Source organism: Plasmodium malariae (assembly GCF_900090045.1).
Source record: "Plasmodium malariae genome assembly, chromosome: 11".
NCBI classification, from domain to species: Eukaryota; Apicomplexa; class Aconoidasida; order Haemosporida; family Plasmodiidae; genus Plasmodium; species Plasmodium malariae.
The window spans coordinates 1,754,972-1,770,000 of NC_041785.1; the positions used below are offsets into that span (position 1 = coordinate 1,754,972).

A 15,029-nucleotide genomic window follows, 5' to 3' on the forward strand; every position below is an offset into this window, starting at 1 on the left:
AAAACAAAATATACAGAAAAAACAATATATACAGAAAAAACGGAATATACAAAAAAAACGGAAAAAGTTTTTACAATAAATTAGTCTATGCTAACGTATCATTTTTCAACGGAATAAAATTTTTGTATTCACTATTTATATATGTGAAAGTATATAACTGCGCATTTTTTGACGATCTTTTTTATGTTTTTGAACGCATAAGTTAATATGTTACTCCTTCGCGTATTGCCCTTTCCACCTTCGTGAAAAACATAAATCAGTGAGTGTGTATGAGTAGTATTTATATATATGGGAATTCATTAATTTAGTGCTAATTAAGTTTTTGCATTAATATATAGGTAATAAGAAAAGAAAAGTGAGCATATTTTTTAACGTACCAAATGCTCAAATGTTTTTTTTTCTAAGAGCATATTTAAAAAGATTTATATAAAATAAGGGAAAAAGACTAATGCCATTTTAATTTTAATTTTAATTTTAATTTTTTTTTTTTTTTTTTTTTTAATCCATTGGTATATGTTGTACAGCGTAGAGATCTGTCATGGGTATTATGAAGGCATATCAAGTTTAGAACAAACAGCTGCAGTCTGTGTAAAGATAATAATATATATATATGTATATGCGTACGTACGTATGTATGTTTGTGAGGGTGTGTATTTGCCCTCCCCGAATTTTAAACAAAAATGAGATAATACATATGTAACGTAAGAAAAAATAAAAAGAGGCAAACAGAACAATTAACGTAAAAACAGATAGAAAGGAACGGATTTTGTGTGAAATAGAAAGTAGATATGTGCCTGTTGAGCGTATTTATAAGTTCATTTTATCCTTTTATTTTCCAAAATATTATTTTGAAAAGTTATTAGGCATGTAACAAATGTACTAACATAAATGTATGTTCCTATATGTACATATATATATGTATGTGCATACATATTTTACGCGAAATCTACGAAGCGTAATATTAACTACTCAACAGAAAACATATAAACAGAAGAGCAAATTAGAATATGCATTCTGTTGTGATGGATCCCCTCCACATTCTTTGCTGTCGTTCCCATTTTTATGACACTAAAACGGGCTCCCTAAAATTTTAAATGAACAAATTTTTTTTCTGCTCGTTTTTTTCTGCTCATTTTTTTTTTTCGTTTTCGTTTTCGTTTTCGTTTTCCTGTTCTTTTTCTTGTTCTTCTTTTTGTTCTTTTTCTTGTTCTTTTTTTTGTTTCTTTTCTTGTTCCTTTTCTTGTTCCTTTTCTTGTTCCTTTTTTTTGTTTTACCTATCTGTTGTGTGAAGAGAAAAAAAGCGCCATAGGTATCTTATTTGTATGCAGGTACATCATCCGTAAGAAATGATTGTTTATACATTTTGTGAATGGAATTTTTAAAAGCATATTGGCATGAGCGATCTTTATAGAACTAATTTACATGTACCTTTCCGTCTACCCTTTTATTATTTTTTTTTTTTTTCCCTTTATTAAATACATTTCATATAAAATGGTATTAAGGTCGAGCGTACTAATATACATATAAATAAAAGGATACATAAATGTTTTAACAAATTCGTTCAATTTTTTGTTTCTACGTACTACTGTCAAATGAACATATGACAGTATAGGAGGTGTGTGGTATGGGAGTTAAGCAGTTTATTTAGGAAAAAAAAGAAAAGAAAAAGGAAATCTCATAACTATCCCTCTTTTCATTTAATACATATATGTCCTACTACCTCCCCCACTTTATAGAACATATAAGTATGCCACTATCACGTATAACATAATACTTTGATCATTGCCTATATACCATTGGGTTTAGCATTTCTAAATATATAAGGATTAATAAGGGCTTAATGTTGCATAGAACAGTCAAAAAATATGTACAGTTATATAAAATCGCCTATGGGAGTATATATATATATATATATATATATATATATATGTGTGATTATATATGTATGTACATATGTGCATATAACAATATGGCAATATGCCTGTAACAACTTTTCTAGCATTAAATATGTTTTTTACATATGGTCAGCTGAGGCATAAATAAGCGAAATTCTCTTAATGAAATATGTTTAAACAATGTATAAAATAAAAAAAAAAAAAGGATATAAAAGGGCCTATTTGCCTGTTTTATCTTAATGCATACTATACATTCCCACCTGTCCCATTCATTATATGTACAATGTACCAAAAGATTTTAACCACATAAGAAATAATTTTTTTCCTTTATTTTTTATGTGGTGTTCATTTTTACAACAATTAAAAATTGTACTAAATGTTATAAAAAATATATAATATTTAGATCAAAGGGGTAAAGCAAACCATATAATAATACAGTGGTAATGATACCATCGTAATAACACAAAACTATGCGTATTTCTGCCTGATCAAAATGCTAATGAGGAAAAGGATCACAGGGAAAACACATTGCTAATAAATTTAAAATAAAATAATACAATACAATACAAAAAAAAAAAAAAAAAAAAAAAAAAAGGGCAAGTCAAATGATATGTTAATACAATATAAAAAAGAACAAAAAAAAACGGCTAAGTCAAATAATTTATTAAGCCTCATAAAAGAATTTTTGTTTTTTATCTTATTCGTTCAATAAAAAAAAAAAAAAAAAATTCAATTGATTTATCCACAGAATATATATGTTTCAACATTTAAGTATAAATATATATGCATGCGAGGGAGATCGCAAAATATTTTTTTTTTTTTTTTTTTTTAACTTTTTCGTGATACTACGTTTAAGTATTTTATCTCAAATATTATTCGTAGTATATATATATATATATAAATGTATAATATATATATATATATATATTTCCTTTTTAATGTAACTCTAAGATAGATTTTATAATCTCATAGTTCCAGGAATTTGGATTTCAGATGTTTTGCTTCGTAGTTCTTTCGTTGTAGATAAAGTTAAGTTCTTTTGATTTGTTTACCTTTCACTGTTATCATGGGTAAGTTTATAATTTTTTGAGCCCATGCGTTCTTTTCCCGTACTAGGGAGATTTCACTGCGCATTTGTAATTTGTTATAACATGAACACATGCTCTAACATATAAACTTATATATATATATATATATATATGTACACATGTATGTGGACCCACAGGCTTACCTGTATATGTTCGCTTAATTCACGCTGCTATTAATTTCCTTTTTTTTCCAGATAAGGAACAAAACGAAGTTGACGACTGGACCGAGTGGTTAAATGATGATGACGAAAAAAGGGAAGTGTTCAACACGGAATATACATCAAAAGACGATGCAATTAAAAAAGAAATATTACAAAACAACTTAGATGATATTGCTGATTTTTTAGATATAAGTGATAATAATAGTAATATTAAAATAAAAAACAGAACTAATAATGAAGAAAATGAAACTCCAGTTAAATCAAAAATACAAGAAAAAATAATAACATTAGAAAGCACACCATTGAATTCAATAAAAGATTGTGAAGCACTAGGTGAAATATTAGCATCTAGGATACAAAAATGTAAAGCTAAAAGTGTAGCTATAGAAAGATTTCTATCAATTATTCTTCAAGCATGTGATGGAAAATTAGAGGATAAAGAGTTACAATGTGTAAATAGGAAAATACAAGAAATTATTGAACAAAGAGAAAAGAAAAAAAGATATGCACAAATAAATAAAAAAAAGCCAAATGAAGTAAAAAATTCCATGAAAAATTATAAAGATGAAGTAGATATGATATATGGCGATTTATCATATGATGAAGATGAATACGAGAATGAAGGTGCTGACGAATATTTTGAAGAATATTAGATAAACTTCGAACAAACGCTCTTTTTGTTTCATTCTGTATTTATTATATATAGTAGCACAGCTGCTTCGTTTGACATTAACCTTCGCGCGCACAAGCACAGGCGCGGACATACATGCACATACGTGTACATTTACTTCCCCCTTATTTTGTATTCCTTTCTTTTTTTCTTTTTTTCTTTTTTTTCAATTTTTCTCCATTTTAAAAATGCCCAACATTTTAAACGTATTTTTTTTATAAATTTATCCTATGCATATACTTCCAATAAAATTTTGTGTTTCCCTTTATTTTTAATTTTTTGAAAACTCCAATAAAAGAACACTATTGATTAAGTTGTTGTAAATTAAAATTACAAACTAAAATATATGAACATGTACAAAAAAAAAAAATGGCCTACTACACGTCTATCTGTTTAGCATTTTTACCTCATTATGCAAAAAAAAAAAAAAAAAAAAAAAAAAGACAGCGATCAACTCATGTTTGCCACTTAATTTTTAGCTATACAAAAAAGTAGTGAAATGGAAAAAAGTATCATAAAAATACCACATTTAATACACATAAATATCATAGTTATTTATTGGCACATATATCAAAGTACGTTAAGTGCAAAGAAGCGAACAGGACCAAGCGGTGGGATAATCAGACACCCATAATCTCATAAATCAAGAATTTTTTTTTCTCTTCATGCGTAAAATTTTTCCACTGTTGTAAGTCAACCAAAATATATTTGATGTTTAAACATTTTATGTGTTGTCTTTTCATATTTGTGTAAATATCTATTTGGTTGTTTACATCATTACCTAGCTTATTTATATAAAAATTAATAATAACTTTTTGAGAATCTTTTTTAATACTATCCCTTTCCTTTTCTATGTCTAAATAAATATGACTTAAGTAATAATTATGCACAGTTTTATTTTTCCTTATATTTTTTACTTTAAATATTGTATCGTTAAAATCGGTGTTTAGTAAGACTTGTAATTTGTCTATTTGATCTTGTATTTCTTCTTTTAGATCCGTTGCGTCTTGCTCACTACCTAGTTCCATATTTTCTTGAATTTTCTGCAAGATTCCTTTTTGTTCTAATTTTTCAACAACTATTTTGTTTATTTTATATACACTGTATAATGCATCTCTGTCGCATTGCTTGTTCATATTGTCATCGTTATCATTTTGTTCAGTTGACAAATTTGTTTTCTCATCCTTCGTTTGATTTGTCTTTCTCATCTGATCCGTTTCCCTCATCTGACAGTCTAAATTTCCATGCGCTAACATGCCTACCCCTTGAGTTCTCTCATAATCATGAGTTAGTGAAACATAAATTTGGAACAGTTTTACTTTGTCCTCTTCATTTGTTGCACTAAAATGTTCAATATTAAATAGGTAATCAAACATACACACGTACGAATGATAATTGGAAATATACAATTTTAAGTAGGTATATAAATAAATTAATAACAATAAATCTTTACCATCAAGAGAATAAAATTTATTTAAAAATTTTTTTTCTAATATGGACAAAATGCACAATGGAAAATTAAAATCTGCTTGTTCTTTTAACGTAGCGATGGATAATAGTAGAGTCAATGAGCTAGACATTGGCAGCAATTCAATTACATTATACAAGTACGCGTTTAACTGATCATAAAAATAATAGTTAGTACAACCTAATGTGGCATACGATAGATATATATTCACTAGTTTCTTTGCTATATCAACTTCGAATTTTTTATCTAAAATGTTATCAAAATTTTTACCATCCAATATACCTACAATTTCATTGCTTACTTCGTGTAATAGCACTACATTTCGTACGTTCAAATTACACAAGGATGTGCACAGCAGCATATAACAATCCAGACTTATACACTTCTTTTCCCTACTATATGCTCCTTCATTCTGTCCAAGAACATTATTATTATTATTTTGATAGTGTCCTAATTCCCCCTCATTTTTAGCTTCTTCCTTTTTAATGTTATTTAATATTACTTGAATGTAATTATTTATAAAGGTGATAAAGTTTAAATTTACGGATGCATTTTTTATATTTTTCATATTTGATAAAATTAATAAAAATTGAAAAAATTTATTCATATCATCTTTGAAAAAATTATGTAAGTATCTTTCTTCTTTAATAGTTAATATCATTTCTTCCAACAACATTTGTGGTATAAACTGTATTTTCGAAAAGCATAATGCAAATAAAAACATTTCATGAAAATTAAAAAAAGACATTTTTAACTTAATAAGTGATAAGAAGTCAAGAAATATGGGACTTTTCCATATCGTTATTTTGAAATTATCCTTTTCATTTATTAAAACTAATATTTTATTTAATAAGTTTAACAATTTAAACATATCTACTTCTTCCTTTTTTGCTTTTTTAAAAGATATATCTTTTTCATCATATCTTTCTTTATTTTTAATATACACAAAAAAATTATTGTCGTTCAGAATTTTCTGAACATTGTTTAAAAGTTCATTTAAATTTTTTTCCGAATTATTCGTGTTATAAAACTTTTTATCAATTCTTATGAAACTACGCCTCACTGTAAAATAACAGCTGTATTTGTCAAATTGCAGGATATATCCCTCGCATTTCTTAACTTGTATTCCAAACGATCTGGGGAAAATTCTACTCTTCAAAGTAGCACTTGCATATATATTCGGTGTGCATATTATCCTCATTTTCTCCCGCTCTGATTTTTTACTGCTTTATTTGATTATTGTCCTGTATTTTTCCTTTATTCTGTTTTGCCACAGTTTACCGACTTATTTTGTTCATTTCATTTTAGCAGTTTATATGTGCAGTTTATTTGAGCAATTCATTCGAGTAGTTCATTTGCGCAGTTCATTTGAGCAGTTCATTCGAGTACATTTGCGCAGTTCATTTGAGCAGTTCATTTAAGCAGTTCATTTGAGTAGTTCATTTGGGCAGTTCATTTTGTGCAGTTCATTTTGTGCAGTTCACTTAATTTCGCTGCATTTTTTTTACTTTTTTCTGACCAAGTAAGGTAAAAACGAAGAAACGATAAAAGCGACGTTTTAAAAAAAATAATAAAACATAATAATAAAAAGAGCGAATTTTTTTTTTGAAAGTTACCACAATCGTATAGGATATAAAGATGTGTTTCTATTCTTAAGAGGTAACTACTTTTTTGAAAAATATTCCGGTAAAATTGCTAACCATGTAAATATGAAATTTTTTATTTTTAATGAGTTCCCGTTCTTGCTCGCTGGAAAAAAAAAAAATAAAAAAATGTAAAAATAAGAACAAGTTCATTTTGTACTCTTATATGATTATTCACTCCTTTACAAAAATTAATAAAAATATATGTGTATCCACTTGTAAGTCTGGGTTATATGCAAGCATATAGTTATTTCCTAAATGCAACATATAGATTTATAAAGATATGACCATTTTATATAAATCCCGTGCCTCCTTCCACATTTGTTATTTTTAAGAGAACTAGCTACAACATTTTTAAGAGGCCTTAATTAAACAACGAAATCGCATATTACGTATATAGTAGTACTACATTCACTTACAATGTAGAAGGTGGTACTACTACCAATATGCAGCAAGAAAGGGGGAAGTTATAACAACATAAAGTACAAAATTATATTCAGTATGTGAACAAAAAAAGTGTTCTTCAATTATTTAGTGTAATTTAGTTTTTACATGCACACATTCATAAAGTTTTGGCCCTTTATTCTTTTATTTACAATTTTTAAGCTCAATGAGTATCGCTCTGGGGGGTGAAGTCCAAGCGTACACATATATATTTAAATATATATATGTATATATTGTTATAATGTGAAAAAGCGCCTCCGGATAAAATTAGGACAGCATATTCACTTGTGTATACGGTACATGCAAAAAGAAATATGGGTGTAAAAAAAAAAAAAAAAAAAAAAAAACGAACAAACAAACAAACAAACAAACAAACAAACAAAAGCTATAGAGGCAAAAACTCTACAAAAAACTAAAGCAAAAATGAAACACCTTAATAAAGGTAGTAATAAAAAATATATCTTTATATAGAACCAATGGTATCACTGCACATTTGCAAAAAATTAAACAGATAAATGCACACAAATTAATGCATTAAATCAGTGAAAAAAAAGTTCGACAAGAAAACAATCTAGTTAGAGGGAATTTTTTTAAATAAAAAAAAAAAAAAAAAAAAAAAAAATTAATAAGAAGAAATTGAGAAAAGTGGAGGAGTTTTAAAAAGAATTAATAATGGTTGGAAGCAAAGTGAGGTCACAAGGTTTAGAAGCAAAATGAGGCTGCGATAATGTGGCTTAAATGCGTTAACGGAAACAGATTAGACGATTGACTCTTCCATCGTACTGCTCTTACCGTGCACGATATTTATAAATTTGCAAAAGAATAAATTAGAAAAAATTATTAAGATGATAGATGAACGAATTAAATGAATGGACTTCCCATCAATACATATATCTGAGCTTCCATCACTCTGAACACATAGGGGAATATTATATACACGGTTTATGGAAAAAACAGATGAAATTAGAGTTATTAATGCCAAATTTACCAGAACAAAAGAAATGTATTTAAATCTTTGTATATTCTGCACAGTCTTATAATGTAGAATAATATGTAATAATAAGCAGATGGATATTAATAGAAATATCAATATTACAAATAAAAGAATTTTATGAAAAGAGCCTGCCTTTTTTAATTTTTCTAAAAATTTACATTCTAAATTATAGATTGTAGGACCGAAAATATATTTACGTGTTAATACAAGTTTTTCGTCACTGAGTAGTCCAACATCTCCAGGATTTTTTAATGCTTTCATTAAATAATCATCAGTTATTATTTTTTTTGTTATATCATTCGGTTCATGTACTGTTTTTAGCATATTTTTATAAGCTAAGTCAAGTAAAAAGTTTTCCAGTTCATTTATACTTATAGCTTTACATAAATTATTATTTATTAATGAATCCATTTGCTGTTCTTTATCAATAGAAAGAGTTACATCCCCATTTTTGTCTGAAAGTTTTTGTATTCTTCGTATAGTCGTTGCACCTATATGTACTTGTACATTCTTTAGCATACTGACTGATTTTAATTCTAAATCATGTATTTTCCAAGAATCATAAAATAATGAAGAAAATATTAATCCAAAACATAATATATATAAAATGAAACACAATAAGACGTTATAATTAGAACAAAAAAAATTTACTTCCTTGCTTAGCTGAGACTTCTTTTCTATAAGTAAGCTTTTCTTATCTTTTAAAAAAGTGTTATTTGAAACAAAAGATTTAATCTTCTCAAAACTGTATATTTTTTTACTTATCGAATCTACTATTTCTTTTTTCTCTTCATGCGACTTATTTCTTTTTTCAAAATTTTTTTCACTCATATGCTCATTCTGTAATTCTAAAATGATATTGTCTTCTATTCTATGGGATTGAATATAACTACCTTCTCTAATAGGACTACTAATATTTTTATATTCCTCTTTTTCTTTTTTCGAATTTTCATCATTTTGTATATCCATGGGATTTTGTATATCCTTCACACTCTGCTGTATACTTACAAAAGATGAATTGTTATAAAAAAATGTGTTGTTACCAAAAAAATTTCTCTTACCATTAGTATGATCCACATTTAACATTAGTTCCTTTTTTCCTTCCCCTTCATCTGCCGCTGCCGAAATCGCACTGACGTTACCATTTATCGTCTTTGTATGCAGTGCGGATGAGGCGGCCTTATTATTACTGCAGTAACCATCGTTGTTCTCACTGCTGCGAATATCGTTATTGTAATCGGTGCAAATAGCATTCTTATTATTATTGGTGCAAGCGCTGTTATTATTATCGATCCAGATGTTATTTATGTCATGGATGAAAGCATTGTTATTGTCGTCGGGGCAAACGTTGTTCTTGTATTTGCTTCTAAGAGTGTTAATTTCATTAGTATATGTATTATTACTGTCAATGTGGCGTATATTGATATTTTCATTAGTACATGAATTATATCTGCCTTTACTGCAAATATAGTCATCGTCACTGCCTTGCACATCGTCATTTTTACTTTTTCCCTTAAGTTCCGCATTATCAGACGCATTCTCATTGTTTATATTTTCTCTGTCCTGCAAAATTGTATTAGGAGAAACTTTTTTTTTAAATAAAAGGAAAAATTTGTTTTTATATTTATTTTTGTTTTTCCCTTTACTTTTCTTTCCTTTTGCTAATTCTTTGTTCTTAATTTTGTGAAACTCTACACTGTTTTTTGTATTTTCGTTTGCTCCACTTTTTCGCCGTTTTTCCATATCCATATCCATGTCTTTATATATATGCAAATCCTTATCTATATGCAAATCCTTATCTATATGCAAATCCTTATCTATATGCAAATCCTTATCTATATGCAAATCCTTATCTATATGCAAATCCTTATCTATATCCATATCCTTATCTATATGCAAATCCTTATATATATGCAAATCCTTATCTATATCCATATCCTTATCTATATGCAAATCCTTATTATATGCAAATCCTTATCTATATCCATATCCTTATCTATATGCAAATCCTTATCTATATGCAAATCCTTATCTATATGCAAATCCTTATATATATGCAAATCCTTATCTATATCCATATCCTTATCTATATGCAAATCCTTATCTATATCCATATCCTTATCTATATGCAAATCCTTATCTATATGCAAATCCTTATCTATATGCAAATCCTTATCTATATCCATATCCTTATCTATATGCAAATCCTTATATATATGCAAATCCTTATCTATATCCATATCTTTATCTATATCCATATCCTTATCTATATCCATATCCTTATCCTTATCCTTATTCTCTGTTCTATCGTAATTATGTATAATCAGAACGGGCTGGTTGTAATTGATTCGTGTGCTGTTGTTATTATTATCACATGCATTGTTACTCTGCATGACTCTGTCACTATCGTCGTGTTTACCTTTATCGCTATCATAGTGCCTATCTTCATTCTCACCTTCGTGCCTATCTTCATTCTCACCTTCGTGCCTATCTTCATTCTCACCTTCGTGCCTATCTTCATTCTCACCTTTGTGCCTATTACCATTTCCATTGCCGTGTCTACCATCATCATCGTTACTGCGCTCACCTCCATCGCATTCGCTGTACATGTGGATTCTATCCTCATAATTGAACTTTTTATTTGCATTATTCACAAATGCGTTTTCACTAGAAATATCATTTCTTTGAATGACATTTATAATATCTTGTGTACCCTGGTTCGTATTTTCATATACCTTATTAATAGGATCATCTACATTGATCACACTGCTATACACACTCTCTTTACTCATTTTCATTTCCTTTCCTTCTTCATTATCTTCAATACTTTTTAATATATTTTGTTTATTTTTCAAATCTTCATCCAAATTATTAAAATTACTTTTTTTTTCCATTTCCTTGTTCATTTCGTGTTTATAATGGTCAGACGAATTCGTTTTAGAGTTATTCAAATAAAATTCGTTTATTAAACTTTCTTCAAAATTTACCTGAACGTTCAGGTTGTTCTTGTTGTTCATGTTGTTCTTGTTGTTCATGTTGTTCTTGCTGTTCAGGCTGTTCTTACTGTTCAGGTTGTTCTTACTGTTCAGGCTGTTCAGGCTGTCCATGCTGCCTTTTTCTGCAGCTTGTTCATCATATTTCTTACCCTGAAATTTGAAGTAGTCCGAATTATTATCCTCTAAATTTATGTTACCATTTACTGAGTCATCTATATCCCTATAATATTCAAGGGACTGTTCCTCAGTTAGACTTCTATCCGGTTTAGAGTTCATTTTGTTTAAACAAATTTTATTTAATATATCACTTTATGTGAGCTAATGAGCAATAGTTAAGTTGCTCCCAAAAAAAATTAAAAAAAAAAAAAAAAAAAAAAATATGCATAAATGTACATGCTCGTATGGAAATATGAACATAGTTATATACATATATTTGTATATGTATATGTGCATGTGCATGTGCATGTGCATGTGCATATGCATATAATTATCACTCATGGAAAATTTTTGAAACCATTGTCTACCACCTATTTGCAACTTGCACACATTTTATTATTACACTATTGGCGGATTATTTATTTGTTCACTTGTTTGTTCACTTGTTTGTTCACTTGTTTGTTCATATGTTTGTATATTTATTTTATTTTATTTAATTTTTTATTTAATTTTTTATTTTGTTTTTAATTTCAATTTTAAAATAAATGAGTAAAATTCAAAAGTGGAAAAACGATTATTTTATTTATGTAATATAAAGCAAGTGTTTCCTCTTTTGGAAAATTCTGTAAAAACACATATCACTGATTTAACGTTACAGAAAAAAATACTAGCACCAATAGAACAAATAGACAGAATAAAAATAAAATCAGTCGAACGAAGTATGCAAAGGATAAGAGTTACTAAGTAGCAACTTCATTGAATTATCATAGTATACATATGCACATCAATCTACCACTCAGGAAAATAAAATAAAAAAAAAAAAAGGGAAAATAATAATGGAAATGAAAATAATAATTAAAATAATAATTAAAATAAAAAAAAATAAATAAAAGGGAAATAATAATAAATATGAAAATAATAATGAAAACTAAAATGAAAATAAAAATGAAAGTAACGTAAATTTAAGCACGTCCACATATATACATATATGTGAGTGATATTATATGCACATTTTCACACACTTGGACATTGCTATAAGTGCTATTTCGATTTTTCTACGCTTTTTTACACGTTAATGTTGCTTTTTACTAAACAAAAAATAATATCCATCGCTGTAGTGCACAAAATTTTGTCTGTTGTGTGTTTACGGGGAAATAAAAAATTTAGAATAATTCTAATTAGTCGTGTATGTTGTACATAATTTTTTTTTTTTTTTTTTTTAATACGGTATAAAACTAGAGTTTTTAAATACATTTTACATATTTTACGAATTTACTTATTTGCACATTTACATATTTACATATTTACACATTTTACATATTTACGTAGTTACACATTTTACATATTTACATATTTACGTAGTTACACATTTTACATATTTACATATTTACGTAGTTACACATTTTACATATTTACATATTTACGTAGTTACACATTTTACATATTTACATAGTTACACATTTTACATATTTACATAGTTACACATTTTTTATGCGTCATATACTTCATAATGCATTATGCAACTACACATAAAGTTATCTTTTAAATACAAGGAGAGGGATATTATTATTTTCCACGTTTTACATTTATTGTGTATGAGTTGCAAACAGTGGGAAAATTCACTTGCGTGCAAACAAATAAAATTTTATGTTTTCAAGAAATTAATTGATAAGGAAGTTTGTGTATATCTTGAGAAAGTGTCGGAATAGCCGTCGATTTTGCCGCTTCGCCGCTTTGTTGATTTATCGTTTTATCGCTATTTCGTTTTGCGATATTCCTTTTACATTATTTCGTTTTGTGATATTCCTTTTACGTTATTTCGTTTTGCGATATTCCTTTTACGTTATTTCGTTTTGCGATATTCCTTTTATGTTATTTCGTTTTACACTATTCCTTTTACGTTATTTCTTTTTCCGCTTTTTTTGTTTCTCTCTATTCCGCCATTTATAAACCATGATATAAAAAAATTAAGGTAGACTGTTCAGAATTAAATCGTCAATAATACTTGTCCTCCGGATACACAAGTGCAAATTCAATTTTTTTATATTGTGTGTACAACTTCTTTTAAAAGCGTACCTGTATTTTCCTTTTCATTGAAAATTTGTATATTTGTATATTTGTATATTCGTATATTCATATATTTGCATGTACGTATGGATGGATGTAAATATGTAAATATATAGGTACGTACTCACTCACGTATGTATGTTTATATATATATTGATTTATATATGCATGCATACATGCAACTATATGAGTTCGCTCATGTAACACATGCACGTGCGTCCATTATACGATTACGTACACTCCGTAAAACAGAATAATTTAGAGTAATGTTTACGAGTACAGTTTAAAGACGAGAAAAACAAATTCGTACAAATGTTCACTCGTATAAATGCTTAACTGTTTATTTGCATGCCATTTGAATTTTTTACTTTAGTATTGCAAAATTATGGCATGAATTATTTTCATGAATGGAAGTAAATATCTCTTTTTATCTTTATTTATTATTTTTTTTTATTTTCCTTTCTTTTTTTCTTTCTTTCTTGCTACTTTTTGCAATTGATTATTTATTTCTATTCCTTTATAGGCTCATATCAATCGCATGCATAAAAAATTTGAAAGTTAAAAATAAATGTAAATTTAAAATGCACACATAATAATAGGTTAAAAATTTCGCTGCGTTCATTCTGCACTACCATTCTACTGTTTATGATGTTAAAAAAAATATGACCCAATATCCTATCATATTTTTTAAAATAAAAAAATGAAGTTGGAAAATAAGTAAAGAGTGAATCGTATTTTTTTACTACTACACAGGTTGTACTAGTTCCAACTACGAACATTTGCGCATATACACATAATACGCGTGTAGAAACATAAATATATATATATATATATATATGTATATGTGGGTATATGTGTGTATATGTGTATATGTGTATATGTGTGTATATGTAACATTATTTAAAGGAATTGAACAAAGCTGACTTTTTATAGTAAAAGAATAATCACTCATTAAATAATTAAGTTAAAACAAAAAATAAATTGCCTTTTTCTGTTAGTCATTCCCTTCAAAAGTGTATATGTAGGAATTCTCAAATTTTCGGACTATATATAAAAAAAAAAAATAATAATTATCCTATCAAAATGCATTATATACGCACATGCATATATACGTACACATATATGTGCATACATATATGCCCATTCATGTGTTTATAGCACCTTTCCACCTACGAATACAACAGTAATTGTACTGCGCAAGATACAAATAGAAGAAAAGAAAATGACCTTATTTATGAACATGTAATGTTATTTTAAGAAGTTATCTAATCTAACAATTTAATAAACGAGTAATGAACTTAACAATAACCTAATTTGAAAAAGAATATTTCGTTATTCTATACATATATATATATATATATATATATACTTATTTATTTATTTATTTATTTATTTATTTTTTATTTATTTATTAATTATTTTTTAAGAATAAGTTTATCTGTTTTGT

At 27.3% G+C, this 15,029-nt stretch overlaps 3 protein-coding genes across 3 annotated transcripts; 1 reads left to right on the plus strand and 2 right to left on the minus strand.

Annotated features, from left to right (window-relative positions):
* Nucleotides 1-2,961: 2,961 nt before the first annotated feature.
* PmUG01_11045400 (conserved Plasmodium protein, unknown function) lies at nucleotides 2,962-3,797 on the plus strand (the record flags this gene model as incomplete). Its single annotated transcript, XM_029006117.1, has 2 exons — nucleotides 2,962-2,965; nucleotides 3,178-3,797. 2 exons carry the CDS (start codon nucleotides 2,962-2,964, stop codon nucleotides 3,795-3,797), a joined length of 624 nt encoding a protein of 207 aa, XP_028862639.1.
* Nucleotides 3,798-4,434: 637 nt separating this feature from the next.
* Nucleotides 4,435-6,483, minus strand: PmUG01_11045500 (conserved Plasmodium protein, unknown function; the record flags this gene model as incomplete). Its single annotated transcript, XM_029006118.1, has 1 exon — nucleotides 4,435-6,483. One exon carries the CDS (start codon nucleotides 6,481-6,483, stop codon nucleotides 4,435-4,437), a length of 2,049 nt encoding a protein of 682 aa, XP_028862640.1.
* Nucleotides 6,484-8,126: 1,643 nt separating this feature from the next.
* Nucleotides 8,127-11,635, minus strand: PmUG01_11045600 (conserved Plasmodium protein, unknown function; the record flags this gene model as incomplete). Its single annotated transcript, XM_029006119.1, is given in 2 exon segments — nucleotides 8,127-10,301; nucleotides 10,316-11,635. 2 exon segments carry the CDS (start codon nucleotides 11,633-11,635, stop codon nucleotides 8,127-8,129), a joined length of 3,495 nt encoding a protein of 1,164 aa, XP_028862641.1.
* Between the last annotated feature and the right edge of the window lie 3,394 nt (nucleotides 11,636-15,029).